Source organism: Acanthisitta chloris, unplaced genomic scaffold (genome assembly GCF_000695815.1).
Source record: "Acanthisitta chloris isolate BGI_N310 unplaced genomic scaffold, ASM69581v1 scaffold35311, whole genome shotgun sequence".
NCBI classification, from domain to species: Eukaryota; Metazoa; Chordata; class Aves; order Passeriformes; family Acanthisittidae; genus Acanthisitta; species Acanthisitta chloris.
The window spans coordinates 1-19466 of record NW_008655968.1 but is presented as its reverse complement, the minus strand read 5'-3'; the positions used below and the strand labels follow the sequence as shown (position 1 = coordinate 19466).

Here is a 19466-nt window from a genome sequence, read left to right as displayed (position 1 = left end):
AGAGGGGTTGGAACTAGATGATCTTTAAGGTCTCTTCAACCCAAGCCATTCTATGATTCATTCTGTGAATTTGGGCTGAAGCAGAGCTTGGTTCTGCGATCAGCTTATAGCCTCAGGGCACAGTGGTGAAGGACATCAAGTGCAATTTTGATTTTGAGGCATGGAAGGGTAATGAGACTTGCCCAAGGCTGTGGAGGAGGTTGGTTGCCTGATATGAATCTCTGACCTCCCAAATTGTAGGGACATGGGGAAGTTTGAAAATGACACTTGTTGGAGGAGTCCCTAACTCAGGTTCTCTTCCCTGGCTACAAGAGGGCAAGATGTATCTCACATTGGGCTCAGGCTTTCTCAGTCCTCATGTTTTTTCTCAGTCTCTATCACAACAGCATGTTTATTTCTGTTTTAAGGGTGTCTTCCAACTCTGCTTCCAGAACTCTACCAGCATCAGCTCTGTGCAGCTCACTGGTTTGAAGAGTCAGTCAATATGGGGGCAAAAGGTCAAGGACGAGGCAAAGCTCCTCCATACATAGTAATGGAAAAAGCTCCACAACACCTTTCCTTTTGAGGAGTAATTTCATCAAGAAGTGAAATCGATACCTGCAGTGGATATGTAAGCCTTCCTGAGATGTTTAGGACTGCCAGCAGTCCTCTGTCACTGCGTGTTGTGCTGGAAGGCCCTCGGGTTTGGGTTACAAGGGAGCTGAAGGCTTCCTTCCTTGGCTACTGGGTTTGAATTAGATCAGCTGAATTTCTTGGTGGCCTGTGGGCTTGCTGATGCAGGGATCCATCTTTCCCCATAGGCATCTTGCTCAGCCTTCCCCAAATGGGGCTTTTACCTTTGTTGGGGTACAGAGGCTACCAGCTTTAGATGATAAGCATTATTGTTCAGACACAGAAACTTGAACAGGTCTTCATGTGGGTTTTTTATTTTTTTTTAGTTGCTGGAATTAAGTGTATAATTTTTGATGGGGATCCTCTCACTTAAATCCACTGTCTGGATGGTGTGAGTTGGCTGGAGGCCTTGGCAAGGCTCTCCCATGACCTTCTACAGCATCTCCAGCATCCCACTACTGCCCCAAAACCCCTCCAGTGTGAGGATTATCATCAGTGGTGGTGATTTTAAGAGACATCCATGGTTCTGAGATCAATGTTGGCTTAGGAATGAGCCTCCCAGCCGTGCCTGCATGTTTTATTTAGTTCCCTGATAAAAGCTTTGACCTACATCTAGCACCAGGAAGCGATGAGGCTTTGATAATACTCGGGCATCCCGGCGGAGGGCACGCTGCTAACTGAGCCTCCAAGTCGAAAATGGATGTGCCCTTTAAACCAACATCAGATAAACCAATAAAAGCTTCAGTGAGTAAACAGCTTTAACTCTGCCAGGCAATACGTGATCCAGTTTTGATGGAGAGAATGTACCTCTTTATGAACTGTAGGTATTAGGAAAAAACTTTTTATTTTTAGCTGTAGGAAAACAAAGCACAAGCCAGAACACCTGCAGTTTTTGATTGTATGAGGGTATCAGTGAAGGAAATGGGCTGGACCACTCAGGGTGGGGTGCTCAGTGAAGCAGTGATGGTAAAAAAGAAAGGTCCAGTTTGAATTGTTTGTCGCTGTACGTGTCTTAGATGGATTTGATCACCTGGAGCTCTCAGTCCTCTGTGCAAGACTTGTGGGCAGTGTAATGGCTTCATGGATGTCCTTTCCAAAACACTTGCAACTTTTAAAAACAATGAAGTCAATGCCTGGGAGGAGCAAGGCAGGGAAGTTTGTGGCCCCATGCTCCCAGCAGTCCAGAGTCAGGGGAAGGTCAGGAACAGCAGGATGAGAATTAGCATCATTGCCCTGACAAATCGATAGTCACGGGACGATACTGTGGGATCACCATTGTGCTGTGGTGTGGCCCCACATTGATTTGTGCTCCTTATCTGGGGGGGTTGTGTCTGTGCCATCACCCATTTTTATACTTATATTGCTTTTTTTGTGTTTTTTCTCCCCTTTCCAGGATGAACTTGACCTCACGGACAAGCACAGAGAGGCCATGTTTGCACTACCAGCGGAGAAGAAGTGGCAGATCTACTACAGCAAGAAAAAAGTAAGAGACTCATTGGGCACTGAGCCTCTGCCCTATCATGTAGGGTGGGGAGGAGATGTGGGGAGAGACACAGCTTTCTTGGGATGCCAACTGGTTTTGGAGGTATCACAGAAACACATCTGTTCCCCAAGGTAAACCTTGGGAAAGCAAGGTGTTTGGTCTTCAAAATACAAAGCCTTTCCTTCCTCCCCAGCCCATTCAGGCTGGAGGAGATGTCCCCACACCTTGCACAGGTGTCCCCCACCCCATGCTCATCCCTGCCAGCACAAGCAGAGCCATATGGAACTCTGTGGTTGCCATTGCAGTGTCAAGAGACTGCTCTGATTACCGTTTGTCATGCCCTGCTCTTCTCTGCTGATGTCTGGGGGCCTGACTATAGTCTACCCAAAAGCCTTTCTCTCCCCTGGACTTCCTGTTTGCTGCCATGAGACAGGCTTGGGTTTCATTTTTGTCCTCCCACCAGCTCTATCCAGATAACTGCACAAGTGGAAAATGCTGCTGAGGAAGCTGTGCAGAACAGCCCAGGAGAGATTCAGCCTGTTGGCACAAGGATTGCTTTTAGGGGGCAGCTGTGTCACCTTTGAGGCAATGCAGGGCCCCAGGCTCATGGGTGTGACAGAAATAGTGCTGATAAGAGATGAGGTTTGATGCAAGTCCTGGATCTGTCTGCTGAGCTCGTGGTGTGAAATGTCCACTCAGCGATGCTGCCCTTGCAGCAGCATTCCTTGAGCTGAAAACACACATGGACATCTTCCCAATGCTGGGATACTCTGCATCTGAGCTTTGTTGTATCACCTTTTAGATGGAGGTCAAGAATTGAGGTTCATTTGTGTTGCTGCTGGTAAATCAGTGCCCAGGTGGCCAAAGCCTGTGGTGCCTGTGACAGGTTCACAATTGTGGTGTGCAGCAATGTTGGTGCCTGCTCTCATGGTCCATCTGGGATGCAACGTTGCCACCTTTCTCCTTTGGCTCATGTGCTTTTGCTCCTGGGGGCAAGCAGCCCAGGTGGCACAGGGTTCCTCAGACTGACCACCTGCAAGGTGGCCAAAATCACTCTTTTTTTTCTCCAGTAAACTGGACATTTTTGCCCCTGTGTTGGCACAGGAATTGCCCCCAGCTGTCTCTGCTGGGACTCATATTCCCTCTCAGCCTTGGCCAAAGCAGAGATTCTGCAGGACATGACACCATGGGAAGAAATGGGGCAAAAATTCTCAGTCTTTCACGGAGACGGAAGGATGCTGAGGTCTGCGAGGAAAATAACCCAGTTGGAGGCATGGACCAGTTGGAACGGGTCCAGAGGAGGCCACAAAGATGATCCAAGGGATGGAGCACCTCTCTGTGGGGATGGGCTGAGAGAGTTGGGTTTGTTCAGCCTGGAGAAGAGAAGGCTCTAGGGAGAACTTAGAGCCCCTTCCATTACCTAAAGGGGGCTTATAAAAAAGATAGGGACAGACTTTATAGTAGGGCCTGTTGCAACAGGGCAAGGGCTGATGGTTTTGAACTGAAAGTTTATTTAGGTTAGACATGAGAAAGAAATTCTGGACTGTGAGGGTGGTGAGGCACTGGCACAGGTTGCCCAGAGGAGCTGTGGCTGTCCTGTGCCTGGGATTGTTCCAGGCCAGGTTGGATGGGGCTTGGAGCAACCTGGGCTAGTGGAAGGTGTCCCTGCCCATGGCAGGGAGTTGGAACTAGATAATCTTTAAGGTTCCTTCCAACCCAAACCGATGTAGGATTCTGGGATTCAGTTCCCAGATTTGCCACCATGCCCCTAACCTGGCTGCAAGAGGTGGCTGGGCAGTGCTGGCAGTTGCCTGGCTCTGCTTGAAGGACACTCACTGCCATTATTGCCTCTTTTCTCCTGCTGTAGCAATGGCACCAGATTTTCCAGCCGTGTTTTAGGCCAAGAGCAGGCTTACCTTGCTCATGTAGGATTAAGTTTTAAGCCTCTCATAAATACCCCTGAAATCCCTGTATTATTGTTAGACAGAGGCCTGCCATGCCCGAGATTTAAATCGGAGGGGAGAAGGGATGTTAACAAATTACAGGCACTGGTCTGGATCAACAAGAAAATGGGCAGGGGATGCTCACTCGTCACTGCCTGGTGGATAAGCGGAGCCGTGCTCCGGTGTGTCTGGATAATGGGAGACAACAGAGACCTAAATCAAGCAAAGCCATGTAATTATTATTGTGAGTGGAGATTACGTGCTATCTAATCTCCTGAGGAAGGGTTTAGATGGAGCTGATGGTGGCTCTTTCCCACTCCAGAACCTCCTCGAGCTCATGGGTTTTTAACAACTGTGCTGTGAAACTCCCTGCTCATGGGGGTTGTTGAAGGAAGGAGCCACAGAAGCACCCTGTGGCATCCTCAGAGGTCCTCAGAGCAGGCACCCATCTGAGACTGGATCCTGACAACTGTCCTCGTTCCTCTGGCTGCTCTCAGCTGCTCCTTCCCTGTTTGTGATGCTGTCTCTGTGAGCTGTGGAGTGTATGTGCTCTGCTTGCTCTAAAGGAGATGTGCTGGAGACAAATTGTTTCCTCATGCTTCTTAATTAAAAGTAAGCAAGACCCTATCAATGAAGACTCCAGCAGTGGAGGAAACCAGGAATCACACTGGCTAGAGAACATGGCAGACTCCAAGCAGTCCTGCCCCTATATGATGAGCACTGGTGAGCAGCAGAAACACTGGTGACTGTCCTTGCAGCTCGTGGTAAATCTTACTTGTGTTCCTGTGTTTTTATGAGGACAAATCACCTACATGGTAGCCTGGCATCAAGGAGAGGGACTGGACTTCTCCAGCTGTGAGCAGTGACTGGGTTTTGGTCAGGGCAGTGGAGCTGGGGACAGTACAGTGGTCCTACCTCCCTGGCTTGTCTGCAGTCTGAGTGATGGTGATTTGGGCAGTCTAGGATGCACCCAAACCCTTTAGCCTGCCTGTGTGTAACAGCAAGCTGTGGCTCAAGGTGCTGCTAACACCCAATTTCACCTGGTGGGTCCCAGAGAGCTGGCAATGGTGAACAGCAGTCAGAGGCAGCTGCCTGATTTACCAACAATCCAGAATTGTCCCCTGAGCAGTTCTTGCTCTTTCCTCTGCTGCCAGTTTTGACTGGCACTTCTGCTTTGCTGTCAGTGTCATCCACTGCACTCATCTCTCTAGAGTGCATCTCAGATGTCACATGTTTTATATATTCCCATGATCAGCAAGATTTTGTAAAAGGTGACCAAAAATGAGACATTTTGTTTTGCTGGGGTGTCCTGGAAAGGGACCTGACAGCAGCTTGGCCTGTCAAGAGGAAATAAGGGAAAACCAGCTATTCCCCAGGCCTATTTCTTTCCCTGGAATATTTCCCCCTGGCCTGCAGCCCCATATCCTGGTATCTCTGCCCTGCTGGCAGCTGTTTTTATCCCAGCCCACAGTACTGGCTTGGCAGTGTGGAGACTTTGTCCTCTCTGGTTCTCAATCCATGGAGAAACTGGGGCTGATCCCAGCCCTGACCCTGCTCAGGGCAAAGGGTTACATTAGAACTCCTCATAGTTCCATCCCACCCACATTACCCTGTGATGCTCAGTGGGGCAGAGATAAAAAGCATCTCGTGATGGGAGCTGCCGAGTCTGTCAGCAGCAACCTGAGCAGGAACTGAAGTCTGCACTAAATCTAGCAACCGTGAAGTGCTTGGGTCAGGAGAGAGATTTGCAGATTACTGGGAGAGACCTGCTTTGAAGTCTCAGCCCCCTCTGCGGCTGGAATACAGCAGGGAAATGCAAAGGCAGGGATGCATTAACAGCGGGATGGAATCTGCATTTAGAAGTGGTATTTCTGGACGATGACTCGTTTCATACCTCATCCCAAAATATTTCACTCCCTGCTGGCCTCGCTCTCCAGGAGAGGATATTGCTCGGAAGTGCAGGGAGGAAGCAGGAGGGTTTCCAGCTTTACTGTTTCTTTGGCTGCAGGTTTGTCTCGGTGGAAGAGGGTGACTCAGGATGGCTGTTTTCCAAAGGCCGTGCTCCAAAGGGAGTTAATGATTAACCCTTTGTGCTTAGCCTGCAGGAGGTTTGGCTCCTGCCAGCCCATGTATGTCATGCCAAGCTGTTAAAGCACCTCAGCGGGTAGTTTTTATGAGCCTCAAAATATGGATCCTTACAGGGTGTTCAGGCAGAAGCTCAGCATAAATAACCAGGTGGAAGTGTAGCAGTAGTGAAAAAATGCTCATGTGAATGCAAGGTCTGGCTCTGCCTCTCTCCCTTTGGATCCACCTGAGCATCTGTAAAGCTGGGACAAAGGAAAAATGACCCACAAGTGATGCAGAGCTCTGTAAGCTTGTGTTGAAAACCTGTTGGCATCACTAACACTGGGTGTGTTGCTCTCAACAGCATTAAGCTGTCCTCTGCAAGCAGAAATTGTTTCTAAAATTTCCTCAGACATCAGATAGAAAACCAGGATGCCTTCACATTAGGAAAATGCAGCAGTGGTGCTTTTGCAGGGGAGGATGGAGGAAAATGTGATAAACAGGGAAATGAGTGATGACTCTCCAATAATTCTCTATTTCTCAGCCGGACAGCCTCTTTCCCCTCCAACTGTGCCTTCCACCCACTCCCTCCAGAGAGCTTCACTTTCCAGCTCTCTCTTCCACTTGTCCTGCTCCGTCCTACAGCTTGTTCATGGGGCTTGTGTTCCTATTTCCTTCATCTAAAAAAATATCAATTTTTTTTTTTTTTTGCTGCATAGCAGAACTAAGAGCAAAAGCTGATGAAGATGGCATGTAAGGGGAGTAGGATAAAACAGCTCGGCATCTTGCCATGCTCCCGGGTCACCTGGGATGAATGAGAAGGATTTCATGGCCTCCAAGCATCCAGATATACCTGCTGGTATAGCAGCAGCAGATTGAAATACCATCTTGGGTGTCATTTTCTTGGTCTGACTGAGAGAAACAGGCTGTTTGCATGGCTGGGGGTATTTTTTTCAATAGGAAATGTTTATAGTTTTTATCTTTCAAGGTAATTCCCGTTTTAGTTCCAATCACAACACACTTTTGTTGAAGCGAGGTTTTTCTCCCTCTCCAGCCAAAAAATGCATCTGTTAGCAATCTTTTCGGATTTTAAAGTGAAGCTTTTCAAACAATGAACCAGCTGACTGCGAAAGGCATCTCGTCATGCTATGTTTGCTTATGGGGAGCATAATTTTTAAACCCTGGGAAAAGTGTACGAGGGCATGTGTGTATTTGTAGAGGAGAGGGTATAGGAAGTGTTAGCATATGGAGAACTGGAGTGGTCTGGGATGGGATAGTTTGGAGCCTGAGGTCCCAACTTGGGGAGACTATTTCCAGCCCTTTGCAGCATTGCTCCATAGGGAAGCAGCTTTAGTTGAACCATTTAGGTGCAGTTCCAGGGATGCCTGGGCAAACTGAGCAGCTGGAGAGGGATAAGGGAGCCCCAGAAGGCTATGGTGAGCCCAAACCTCCACCAGCACACCACTGGCAAAGGCTCAGCTGTGTTGACAGAGCTGAGCTGAATTTAAACTTCTCATGCAAGCTACAGACCCATTGGCTTTAAAACCTCTCCACATCACTGTCTTCTTCCTTTCTGACCTTGCAGACAGTGTCCAGGTGGATCGTCCACAGCAGGCAGGGGGGGAGAGCTTGCCAAACTGTGGTGCGTTGCCAGCTGCCACCAGCTTTCCCTTGCTCTGCTATTTTGGAGCAGCAAGGAGGGGTGGGGAACACTGTGCAAAACAAACATGATGTCAGGACAATGTGTACAAATGAAGGGGGTGTTTTTGTTTTTGCAGCAGGTGCCAACTGAAGAAGATTTTTTTTAACCCTTTGCTGTGACTTCCTGGTGTGAAGTTCTCCTGGGGCAGACCAGCCTTGCAGGTGGTGCCAAGAGGGAGATGAATCATCCAAGTCATAGAATCACAGAATCATTAAGGTTGGAAAGACCTCTAAGATCACTGAATCCAACCACTAACCCAGCACTGCCAGGTCTACCACTTAAACCATGTCCCCAGCTGCCACATCTACATGTTTTTTGAACACTTCTGGGGTGGTGATTCCATCACTTCCCTGGGCAGCCTGTTCCAATGCCTGACAACATTTTGAGTCAAGGAAGTTTTCCTAATATCCAATCTAAGCCTCTTTTGGCACAACTTGAGGCCATCTCCTCTTGTCTTATCACTTGCTACCTGGGAGAAAAGCCATGAGCGTTGTTGCTGAAGGTCTCTCTGGGTTTGCTTGGAATTGGCTGCTGTGAGCCAGCCCTTTCCTTTTGACTTGGTTTCACCTTGAAGGATCTAACTTGTTGGATATCAGGTGGGTGGGGAACTCAGCCAGCCACCCTTTGAGGCTCAGTTATCCCTAAGCAACTCCAGATCCATCACCACCAGCATGGGCTCTGAGCGTGGGAAGGAGGCTGCTGGATCAGATGGAAATGTTGCCTGCAGACTGGGTATCTAAAAGGTGTCACCAGAAGCTTGATTTGGAAGCAAAGCAGTGTGACAAAGCACTGAGGAACTGTCACACACACACAGGTGTCTTTCTGCCCACTGCCACAGGGACACACTATGAGCAGGAGGTTGCATTGCTCCCAGCAGTTGCATGCCTGCAGGTCAGAGTGGCAGCAGCTCATGGAGATGCACCTTCCAGGTGTCAGTAGCTGTGCCCAAACGAACTGTGACCACCCTGGAAATTGCTTTGAGCCTCCAGTGGCTGAGCCACCACCTCCTCTGTCCCATGAATAGTCACTGGGAAGAGAAGGACAGCCTGGCTGTGGGAGCTGCCAACACTCTGAGTGGGAGGCTCACAGGCTGTGGAAGTGTCAGGCTTGTAACCAAGACGTGACAGGGCTGGGGAGCATGAAATCTCCCTGGAAAGAGCAAAGGGATGGCTGGAACTGGCAGATCTGTGACCTTCACTTGAAAAAGGTCCTGCTAATGAGGAATCTTGACTGGGCACTGCTTTCCCCGTGGCACCCAGTGCTGACACAGGGGATGGAGCTTGTTTATTAGGTTCACATCACGATACTCCCCACCACGGAACAACGGCCGAGTGGGAGCATCCATCAACCCTGCACATGCAGCTCAGGGCAAAGGGACAGCAGAGGTGAAGAGAGTGGCATGGTGACACCACAGCTGATGGGATTTGTGTTTTTGTCAGGTCCCTGGAAGGAAGAATTAGGTGGGGGGAGCAAGTGGGAACAAAGCAAGGGACAGAGTAAAGTTTGCCCTTGGCTGCACAACTGTGGGGTTTCCTAATTTTTGCAGGAGAGCACATGTGTGGTGGCGTGTCTGGGCTGCTTCCTGGAACACAGTGAGGGATGTTGATGCAAATGTTACAGATGAGAAGGGCTACCTGCCCCAGCACTGTGCAATTACAGCCATCAACCTGCCTCTAAAAGCTGCAGCACAGCAGTGCTGCCCGTGGGGTTTGGATCATCCCTCACTTCTGTGCTGCTTGAGATCAAACACAGCAAAGACCTAAATGCAGCCCAGAGAAAAAGAAATTGGGAGATGTTTGTTTCCCCAGAGCCAGCTGGGCAGGACATGGTGGAGCATCCTGGAGAGCTGGCTGTGCCCAGCTGTGCGTCGGGGCATCCCTCGTTGAAGGCAGGCTGCAAAACTCACATCCCCAAAACCCAGCCTGGGTGCTGAGAAACCATCCTACGAATTCACCCTCTCTAACCCTGATGCCTGGAGACATTCCTCCCTTCTCCTGGCGCAGAGCAGAGCCTTGTGACTCACTTCCCTCCGGGCTGTCGCTTTGTCAGGAGATTTCTTTACCACCAGGAATACACCAAAGGACACTTATCAGTGTGCTGTAGACCATTAGCCCCAGTAATTACCACTGGGCAACGTCCTGCAGTGAGCCGAGGGGAGGGAAGCCCTTGCCCTGATCTTTGCCTGCTTTATTGTGCAGTCCCCCTTTGCCTGGGAAGCTGCTTTCCGACGAGCCTGCCCAGCTGCTCATTGGAATTAATGAGGTTCTGCTGCACTTAATTGAGAGCATTTTCTAAATTGGGGGTTTCAGGGAGGAAATGCAAGAGCCCGAGGGAGGCGAGCAAAGGGAAATATTTATAATGCAGCACGTTAATTATAAATGAGCAGTTTAGCCAATTTTGTTGTTCACCCTCCCCTCCGCCCCCCGGAGACCTTTATTTGCTCCACCGCTTCTTTTCAACCCTAAACGAGCAGCGGGTCCAGATCCCTGCCTGCCTCACAGGTGTTCACAGCACGTGGGAAGGGCCTGGGATGTGGGATGGCCCAGCCCTGCTGCCTTCCCACCCCATTCCTCAGCATGGGTCTCTCTCCCTGCCCACATCTCCTGCCCGGGTGCATCTGGACACCTCTTTGTGCTGTGCTGTAGTGGGGACGTTTCCACCCTTCCCAACTGGTGTCTGTTGTGAGCACTGATGGGAAAGGGATGCTCAATATAAGATGTGCTGATGGTACTTCAGGGTGATGGAGAGGACCATCCACTGACATCTCTAGGAGGTGACAGGAGCTGGTCTGGTTTTGGACCATGTTCAAGGCACATGTGGGTGTCCCAGCTCTACTGTCTTCCAGGTTGCAATTTCCATGACAGCCTCTATCAGGAAAGGTGAGAAAAGCAAAATCTTTGCCCACAAGCTCTGTGCAGAGCCTTCCCATGGCACAGCATAAGACAGCTCAGAGGGTTAGGTTGGCAGATGTGCATGGGGCTCAGCTGAGGAATTGGAGAGACCTGGCTGCCCATGTCAGACAGGATCAGCACTGAGCAGACAGGTGGCCTGAGCCTCACCCCAGCTGCTTGGCACTGCTGGGGGAACTGTGGGGTCAGGAGAAGTATCAAAGCAAAGGTCAGAGGTTTACAGAACCCTTGTTGCTCTCAGACTTCTTTTGTCCCTATCCTGGAGCCAGGCACAGTGAAAGCAAAGGGTCAGGTCTGTGGGCACAGGCTGTGCTGCCCAGGGGGGAATCGAATCTTGTCCAAACTACCTATCGTTTATTCCGTGTGTCCTCCTCTTGGCAAGCTGCAGCTTGGGAAGTTCGGCTGCACAAACATTTCCCACATATGCCTCTTGAGCTGCAGTAAATATTTGGGACTCTGCTCCCTGAGCTCACTGGAATCAAACAGGGGATCAGTAATTGTCTGCATGCACAGACATGGGGGCAGATGAGAAGCTCGTCCAGCTCCTGCCATCGCAGGCGACTTCAGTGTAGGGTGACCTTTGCAAACATTTCTTAAAGTTAGGGAAGGGGTAGAGCCATGCAGCAACTCAGGCTGTGAGCTGAAGATGGTTACTGATGGAAAATGTCTGGAATTTGCGTAGTATTGGTTGACTTAAGCCTAGACCTGTATGGCATTTCTGCTGTGAAACCCTGTTCTTCTTTTGATTTATGTTTTTAGGAAATGAAGTGGGGAAAAGGGTTGATTTTGAAGTATTCCTCAAAATCTTCCTACTTCTCCAAGCAGTCCCTGGGGACATGCAGGATTAGTTATCTGAGCTGGGCTCAGAGGTCTTCAGTCATGTCCTACAAGAACGTGGTACAAGCTGAAAACCCCTTGTAAGTGTCCCCAAGTACAGGGCATTGTAGATCAGGATAGCCAGATGATGCTCTGCATCATTCAGTGTCATAGATCATGGGCCCAGGGGTGACATCCTTTAACAGGAGACATTGCCAGGTATGCTTTCCCTCCCAACAACTAATGAAGCCCCCAGAGGAGTTGTCTGTTGTGCTTGGAGTCTCTTACAGTGTTGATAAGTCGTGGTCCTGCTCTGAGCGTGGAGCCTAGTTCATGCCATGTTTATACATACATTCGTCATTACTTGTAAGAGACTTTTCTCTCCCCAAAAACATATTCATCAAGGCTGTTCAGCCAAAGCTTCAAGGGCAACAAGAGAAATTTGGATGTAAAATTTCAGCTGATAGTCGCAAGACTGATGCAGTATCATCGGGGCAGGGTTTGATCACAGGCAGCTGATGTAATGTGGATTGTGTATAAAGTTTGCTAGTTCAATAAATCAGGTAATGTTCCCATAGCTGGAGCTGTCAGGGGTGAGCTCAGAACGTAGAAAACCACACTTATATTGATATAAAGTAATGCAAGAGCTCAAGGGTGCTTCAGAGGTGGTTGGTCATGAAGAGCAGGGGACATTAACACTATTTCTACTAATCCTCTGCTTTTCTTTCACTTTTTTATCCCCCACCAGGACCAGGAAGAAAACAAAGGAGCCACCAGCTGGCCAGAGTTCTACATCGATCAGCTGAATTCAATGGCTGCTGTAAGTGTTTCCCCAGTGCTTTGGTGCTTGTGAATCCTGTGTGGGGCAGCAGGACAGTGGTGACAGTCTATCAGTGCTGTGACAAAGAGGGTGACTAGTGTTTATAGAGGCAATATCTGTTAGACCAACAGGCACAGATGGAGATGTTCCTACAGCACACAGGGCATTTCATAGAGTCACAGAATCATGGAATGGTTTGGGTTGGAAAGGACCTTAATGACCATCCAATTCCAACCTCCCTGCCATGGGCAGGGACACCTTCTGCTAGACCAAGTTGCTCCTATTCCCATCCAGCCTGGCCTTGAACACTTCCAGGGATGGGGCAGAGGGACAGCCAGGGGCTGTGAGCCAGGAAGGAGCGTGCTGCTCTCCTCTGGGAAGGCAGGAACACCCAGTGCTGGCAATGGGCTGCCAGCAGGCAAAGCCTTGAGCCTGAGCAGAGCTTGTGATCAAAGCCTGCCAGATGCCTGGAGGGTGGCTTTGATCTTCCTGACATGCTGCTGAAGAGGAGCTGGGTTAAATGCAGGGGTCAGCACAGCTCCTTCTATCTGCTGGGACCCTTTCTCTCTGCTTTGGATTAGCCTCAGCTGGTGCTGGCAGAGTTCACCCTACACCTCTGAGGGCCCAGTGCTGTCACATGGTGCAGGAAGCACCCAGGGCTCCTTTAGCAGTGGCCTTGGTTGCATGGGTTGGAGTGAGCCATACCCTGTGCATGCCCAGGGCTGCAGGCAGCTATACTACCCAGGCGCAGGAGTCAAAATCCTGACCCCCAGCACCAGCTGGAGAGCAAAACCCTGTGCACACAGCTGCTGCCCCCAAACCAGATGCACACTGGTGGGCTGCACTGGGAGACCTGGGAGTGACAGGGTTGGCAGGGCCCACCTGGCTGACCCTAAATGTGCATGCAACATCCCTTGGATGAAGGACTTATCCCCAGTCCTTGCAGACCAGGAGGGTTTTTCCTTACTGCTCCTTTTCCCAAGTCCTGTGATTGCCATAAGCATCTGGACTTCCAGACTTCCAGAGTAGGTTTAGGATCCCAGCTCCATCCCCATGGCTTGGCACAGTGGGTGGTGGGCACTGCCACTCCTCGGGCACATTTCGCAGGGAAATACTCCCACTCACATCTGCCTTCCTCCGTTCACAGAGAAAATCACTGATCGCCTTGGAAAAAGAAGACGAGGAGGAGAGAAACAAAACAATCGAAAGTTTGAAGACTGCACTGCGGACAAAACCAATGAGGCAATTCCCTTCCCTTTCCTGGCTTTATCCCTGCGGTCGTGGCTTTGGATTTGAGTGCTGTGGTGGAGCAGGGGGTTAGATAGAAATGCAAGTGGGAGCTGCTCAGGCCGAGGACCTTGAAGCAGCAATTGCTTTTTTTGGTTCACCCCTTGCCATTTTGTTTCTTTTCCTCAGTCCTTTTAGTTACCAAGAGCCACTAGGACCTTCCCTCTGTTCCCTCGGTTCAGGCAAATCAGGCAACTTATTTATTTTTTCCCAAATTTGCTGTTGTTCTCATTGGAGCAGAATGTAAAAATTCCTTCCAGATTGAAGGGTTTTTTTGTTGGTCAACCAGCCCCTTTGTTTCAACTTCAACTTCACATGCACTTTGTAAAGGAATAAAATCACACGAATCTTCAGGCTTTTATGAAATGGAAAAAAAATGTTGCTTGGAGGTTCGATGGAAAGGATAAAGGAATGGATGGACTCTTTCTGAAGGTCTGTAGTTTTTCCCAAGTTTAGATTCCCTGGAGTCTGCATATACTCATCTGCAAAACCTTTTAAGGTGCCTCAGGTTGACATTTTCTGATGGGAATACGTTTCATTAGGAAATGCCTGGTTCTGGTTATGTTCTGGTTATGTAAGAAGCAAATTTTCTATTGCTTGTAAATACATTCCTCTCTTCCATTTCTCTTTTGATGGTTCTGGTGATGGCACTTGGTAAGAAATTCCCAGGGTTGAGGGATGACCACCTGATTTCTGTGTCACCTGGACCTTGGGGTGGTGGCCCCTGCAGTGAGCAGCCACAAAACTTTTCAAAGTCCTTAAAAGTGGGGTTTGAGTGGTTTTTTAAGGCTCTATAGAACATTTTACCTGTTGGGCCTGCTTTTGCACCCAGGGAAGTGAACATCAACTTTCTTCTTGACTTTGGCTGAAAGAAGAACAGTCTTTGAAGCAAAGAAATCAGTTTTCCCTGGGCCTGCAATTACCCCTTTTGTTGCTGCGCATCGGCATGGCTTGTTTCGAATTAAAATCATCCCAGTGCTGGGATGTTCTTGGCTCATTTGCTTTCCAAGCCTGTGCCTTTTGCCAAACCAGAAGACACCCAGCCTGGATGGCACTGGGCAGGGAGGTCCTAAAATGCCTGAGCAGAGTGCAGTGTTGTATCTGCCTGCTCTAGTGTGTCTGCCTGGGGCACTGCTCAGTGTTTGCTATCTGCTTGCTGTTTAGTAGCATTAGAAGTCATCATAAAAACCAGAAATCCCTTAAAATTGGTGAGATGTGCCTAAGGGAGGAGAAGGACATGGATGGTGAGGCAGGAGAGGTAGCAGGAGGCAGAAAGGCTGATATTGGGGCATCTGCAGCTGATGAGGAGGAGATTCCAGGGCTTGGAAGCTTCTTCCAGTCCTTGTGCAAACAGGTCCTGAGCGAGTGGGATTTAAGACACACGTTGGGGATTGGGGAGATTAGGAGCATTGTAGCTGCAAACTCCAAACCTCTATTCTGAGACTTGTGCTGATGGCTGGATTAGCTGGTCCTCTTCCAGATATCCTTGCTCTGGACAACCTGTAGATGATGTCTGGTTGTGTATGCTACTGAGCACCTGTTGATTTTTTCAACCCCATCCCTGTGTCTGGGCCACAGGAGTCCTTCAGGCTTTCTGCTATCCAAGAAAAAAATACCTAAGAAGCTTCTGGGTTTACATCAACAGACAAACAGCACTAACTGAGGCTAAAATGGTCTTTTAGTGTTTTGTTTTGAAGTTAAACCCTCTCTTCCTGACAGGTTTGTAACCCGGTTCATCGACCTGGATGGCTTGTCATGTATCCTGAATTTTTTGAAAAGCATGGACTATGAGACAGCAGAGTCTCGAATACATACCTCGCTCATTGGATGTATACAAGCACTAATGAACAACTCCCTGGGCCGGGCTCATGTCCTGGCCCATTTGGAGAGTATTAACGTAATCGCTCAGAGTCTGAGCACGGAGAACATTAAGACAAAGGTGGCAGTGCTGGAAATCATGGGCGCTGTGTGCCTGGTTCCCGGGGGCCACAAAAAGGTACTGGAGGCAATGCTGCACTACCAGAAATACGCCAGCGAAAGGACTCGTTTTCAGGTAAGTGGGTCTTGACTGACCCCACCTCATCTCCTGAAATTCAGCGTTCATGTCCCTTTCTCCTCCTGAGTATCTAAATGCTGCTTAGAAATCATAGGATCATAGATTTTAGGGATTGGAATGAACCTTAGAGGTCATTCAAGGTACTGGAGGCAATGCTGCACTACCAGAAATACGCCAGCGAAAGGACTCGTTTTCAGGTAAGTGGGTCTTGACTGACCCCACCTCATCTCCTGAAATTCAGCGTTCATGTCCCTTTCTCCTCCTGAGTATCTAAATGCTGCTTAGAAATCATAGGATCATAGATTTTAGGGATTGGAATGAACCTTAGAGGTCATTCAGTCCTAACCCCTTGCCCTGGGCAGGGACTCCTCCCAACTAGGTTACTCACTCAAGGCTTTCTCCAACCTGGCTTTGAACACTGCCAGGGTTGGGGCATCTACACTTGCCCTGGGCAACCTGTGCCAGTGTCTCACCACACTCACAGGAAAAAACTTTTTCCTAATATCTAACCTAAATTTCACCTCCTTCAATTTGATTTGTTCTGGCTGTTTGCAATTTAAAAAATCTGGGAATTACCCCAGAACCAAGTCTTATGAGATCTGCAGCTGAGCAAAAAGGGAGAAACCAGTTATTTAAGGCAATACCCCCCAAAAAACCCGAAGCTTTCTTGTGCAGGGTCACTGGGATCACAGCTGTGCAAGGCTGCAGCACATCTGGGTGGGCTGATGTTAGCTCAAGAGGGTGCTGAGCTGCATCACAACAGGCAGCAGATGGTCCATCACCAGCTGCAGGGGCTGGAGGACCATCATGAGAAGTTTTTCCTGCATGTGTCCCCTGGCTCTTTGTGCAGCATTGGAGCTGTCATGGGGCATTTAACTGACCTTGTGTGTTTGGCAGACACTGATCAACGACTTGGACAAGAGTACGGGACGGTATCGAGATGAAGTGAGCCTCAAGACAGCCATCATGTCCTTCATCAACGCAGTCCTGAGCCAGGGGGCAGGCGTGGTGAGCACTGGGGCTCTTGGAGAGGGAGGGGTTTGGGGTGGGTTTATTTCAATAAGCTTTCTGAGGATGTGCACCTTGCTGTGCTGACCCCACAACTGTGCCCTGCAGGAAAGCCTGGATTTCAGACTCCATCTGAGATATGAATTCCTCATGCTCGGGATCCAGCCAGTCATTGATAAACTAAGACAACATGAAAATTCAACCCTTGACCGGTGAGTAGTGACCCCCAGCCCACTCATGGTTTTTTGTTTTGTGCCATTTATTTCTGGACTTGGCCTTTGGGGAAAGCATGTGGCTCTAGACTCACCTCTCTTACAGAAATTCTTTGCTGTCACCAGAGAGGGAGGGGAAAATCCTAGCGTGGTTTTGCTGTGCCCTAACATAGGGTTGAGCTAGGAATGATGTGCCATCAGGGGCGTGGGGGGTGCAGTCAGCCCTCCTCCTCCTCTTCTCATTCCAAAAGGCTTCTCGGACAGGCTGTAGTGACTGGGAACTCAAGACTGAAGATCCAGTGGATGTTTCAAGCCCTGCTTGTCTCTGGGCCACTGGTGGACCAGCTGCCTGCAATTTATTAATTGTCACATTTATATCTGCTTTTAACAGTCTGGGTTTTTTCCCCCTTCTTTCCTCAGGCACTTAGATTATTTTGAAATGCTTAGAAATGAAGATGAACTGGAGTTTGCCAAAAGATTTGAGCTGGTGAGTATGAATGTTGCCACTGCAGATACCTGCACACCACATCACAGTGTCTTGTGATCCTACATGGCCTTGGATGAAATGTGGTCTTCTGGATAAAATGTGGAGGTTGGAAATTGTCTCCTGGTGAAATCTCCATCCTACAGCCTGCTTCATCCCTCTTCTCCTCTGGCTGCTGCTCAGTGCTGTTTGTCCCTTGCAGAGCAGGGGGGGTTTGTCTGTCCATCAGGTGTGGGGTGGGGATGGTTTGTGGGGTTTGGAGCTGAGACTTGGTAAACAGGTAATGCCATCACTGGTCTCATGGCCTGACCTCACTTTGCTCCTGTCTGCAGGTCCACATCGACACCAAAAGTGCGACTCAGATGTTTGAGCTGACCAGGAAGAGGCTGACGCACAGCGAGGCATACCCGCACTTTATGTCTATCCTGCACCACTGTCTCCAGATGCCTTGTGAGTCCTGGGGGAGACAAGGAAACCCACCTGGCAGCCCACATGTCCCACCCATGGGCACCACAACCTCCCTGCTGCTCACCCCAGTCTCTTCCCATCTTCCCCTGCAGACAAAAGAAGCGGCAACACTGTCCAGTACTGGCTACTGCTTGACAGGATTGTGCAGCAGATTGTCATCCAGAGTGACAAAGGGCAGGACCCTGATGCCACTCCCCTGGAAAACTTCAACATTAAAAATGTTGTCCGAATGTAAGTGCTCAAGTGTCACTGTTCCTTACTCATCACTGACTGTCACGCACTGATGTTCCTGCTCGTTGACTGGGCAAGCCAGCATCCCTGGAGCTATTGACTTTCCAGGGCTCACTACAACCTCACCTTATAAATGAAGCACATCCATTGCTTTAGATAGTACTTGCAATCAATACTTGTGATTCAGGAGGTTTTAAATGTTTACTGATAAATTTTTCATCCCAGACTGCAAAACCCTTCTGGGGGGAGGCAGAGCAGAGGTGTTAGACATACCAGTTTGGGAGCCTTAAATCCCACTTGTTCAGTCACGTTTCTTGCTGATGATGGTCACTTGTTTACTTTGGTAAGTTTGCCTCATGTGCTACTTGTCTTTTCCTTTTAGGTTGGTCAATGAAAATGAAGTGAAACAGTGGAAAGAGCAAGCAGAAAAAATGCGAAAAGGTGAGTGATGTAGAGATACATGGCATCAACACCTTAGCTAAGCAGTTAGCATATACATGTATCTATACATTTATTTATACACATATCTGCAGGCTTTATTGAGGGGTTGAGATACTATCATGCCATGGGACTGACAAGGGAAGTGGGCAAAGCAAATAATTTTCTCATGGAGAGACCCGAAATGGGGAATTAAGGCACAGCTCCATTTTCTCAACAGTGCAGCTTCTCTGCAGGGCAGTGTGGGGTTTAGTCCTCTGTGAGCTTCCATTGGCAAAAAGGAGAGTTTGTCACCCAAAAGTGGTCTCGTGGGGCTGTTTCAGAGCACAATGAGCTTCAGCAGAAACTGGAGAAGAAGGAGAGGGAGTGTGATGCCAAGGCCCAGGAGAAGGAAGAGATGATGCAGACGCTGAACAAGATGAAGGAGAAGCTAGAGAAGGAGTCCAGCGAGCACAAACAGGTCAAGCAGCAAGTGGCAGATCTCATGGCACAGCTCCACGAGATGAGCAGGGTGAGACCTCAAATCTGCTCCCCATTGTGGGCCCAGTCCTAAAACCCCCTGCAAACACTATGAGGTGATTTCAAGAGGCTGAGCTGCATGGGGGCACTGAGAAAGATGCTTGTAGGGAGAGCCAACAAGATGTCTGTCCTTGGTCATGGGGTGATTTTACCTCTCCAGCTGCACAGAACCTCACTCAGGAGTGCTGAAGCCTTTGAGTGCTTCCTCTGCTGGTTTAATTTTAGCCAAAACAGTTAAAAATCAGCATGGGGGTGTTCCATGGATGGTGTTCCCCAGCTCCATATGACCAGTCCCCCATCTCTTTCTCTTCCAGAGGGCAATCTGTGCTGCCAGTCCCGGAGGACCTCCCATGCCACCAGGAGCTCCTGGTGGCCCTTCACCTTCACCAACTCCTGGATCCCTTCTTCCCCCTC

The 19466-nt window shown here is 49.2% G+C and overlaps 1 protein-coding gene across 1 annotated transcript in view; it reads left to right on the top strand.

The window, feature by feature from the left end:
- DAAM1 (dishevelled associated activator of morphogenesis 1) overlaps positions 1–19462 on the top strand; it is a gene marked incomplete at its 3' end in the record, with an annotated part of 30998 nt that extends 11536 nt beyond the window's left edge. Inside the window, exons 2-13 of the mRNA XM_009084139.1 lie at positions 2006–2095; positions 12278–12349; positions 13497–13591; positions 15356–15689; positions 16590–16700; positions 16809–16912; positions 17333–17399; positions 17729–17846; positions 17957–18095; positions 18478–18536; positions 18857–19044; positions 19367–19462. Of these exons, the coding sequence (XP_009082387.1) occupies positions 2006–2095; positions 12278–12349; positions 13497–13591; positions 15356–15689; positions 16590–16700; positions 16809–16912; positions 17333–17399; positions 17729–17846; positions 17957–18095; positions 18478–18536; positions 18857–19044; positions 19367–19462 (1473 nt within the window). The remainder of the gene's footprint in view (positions 1–2005; positions 2096–12277; positions 12350–13496; positions 13592–15355; positions 15690–16589; positions 16701–16808; positions 16913–17332; positions 17400–17728; positions 17847–17956; positions 18096–18477; positions 18537–18856; positions 19045–19366) is intronic.
- Positions 19463–19466: the final 4 nt, after the last annotated feature.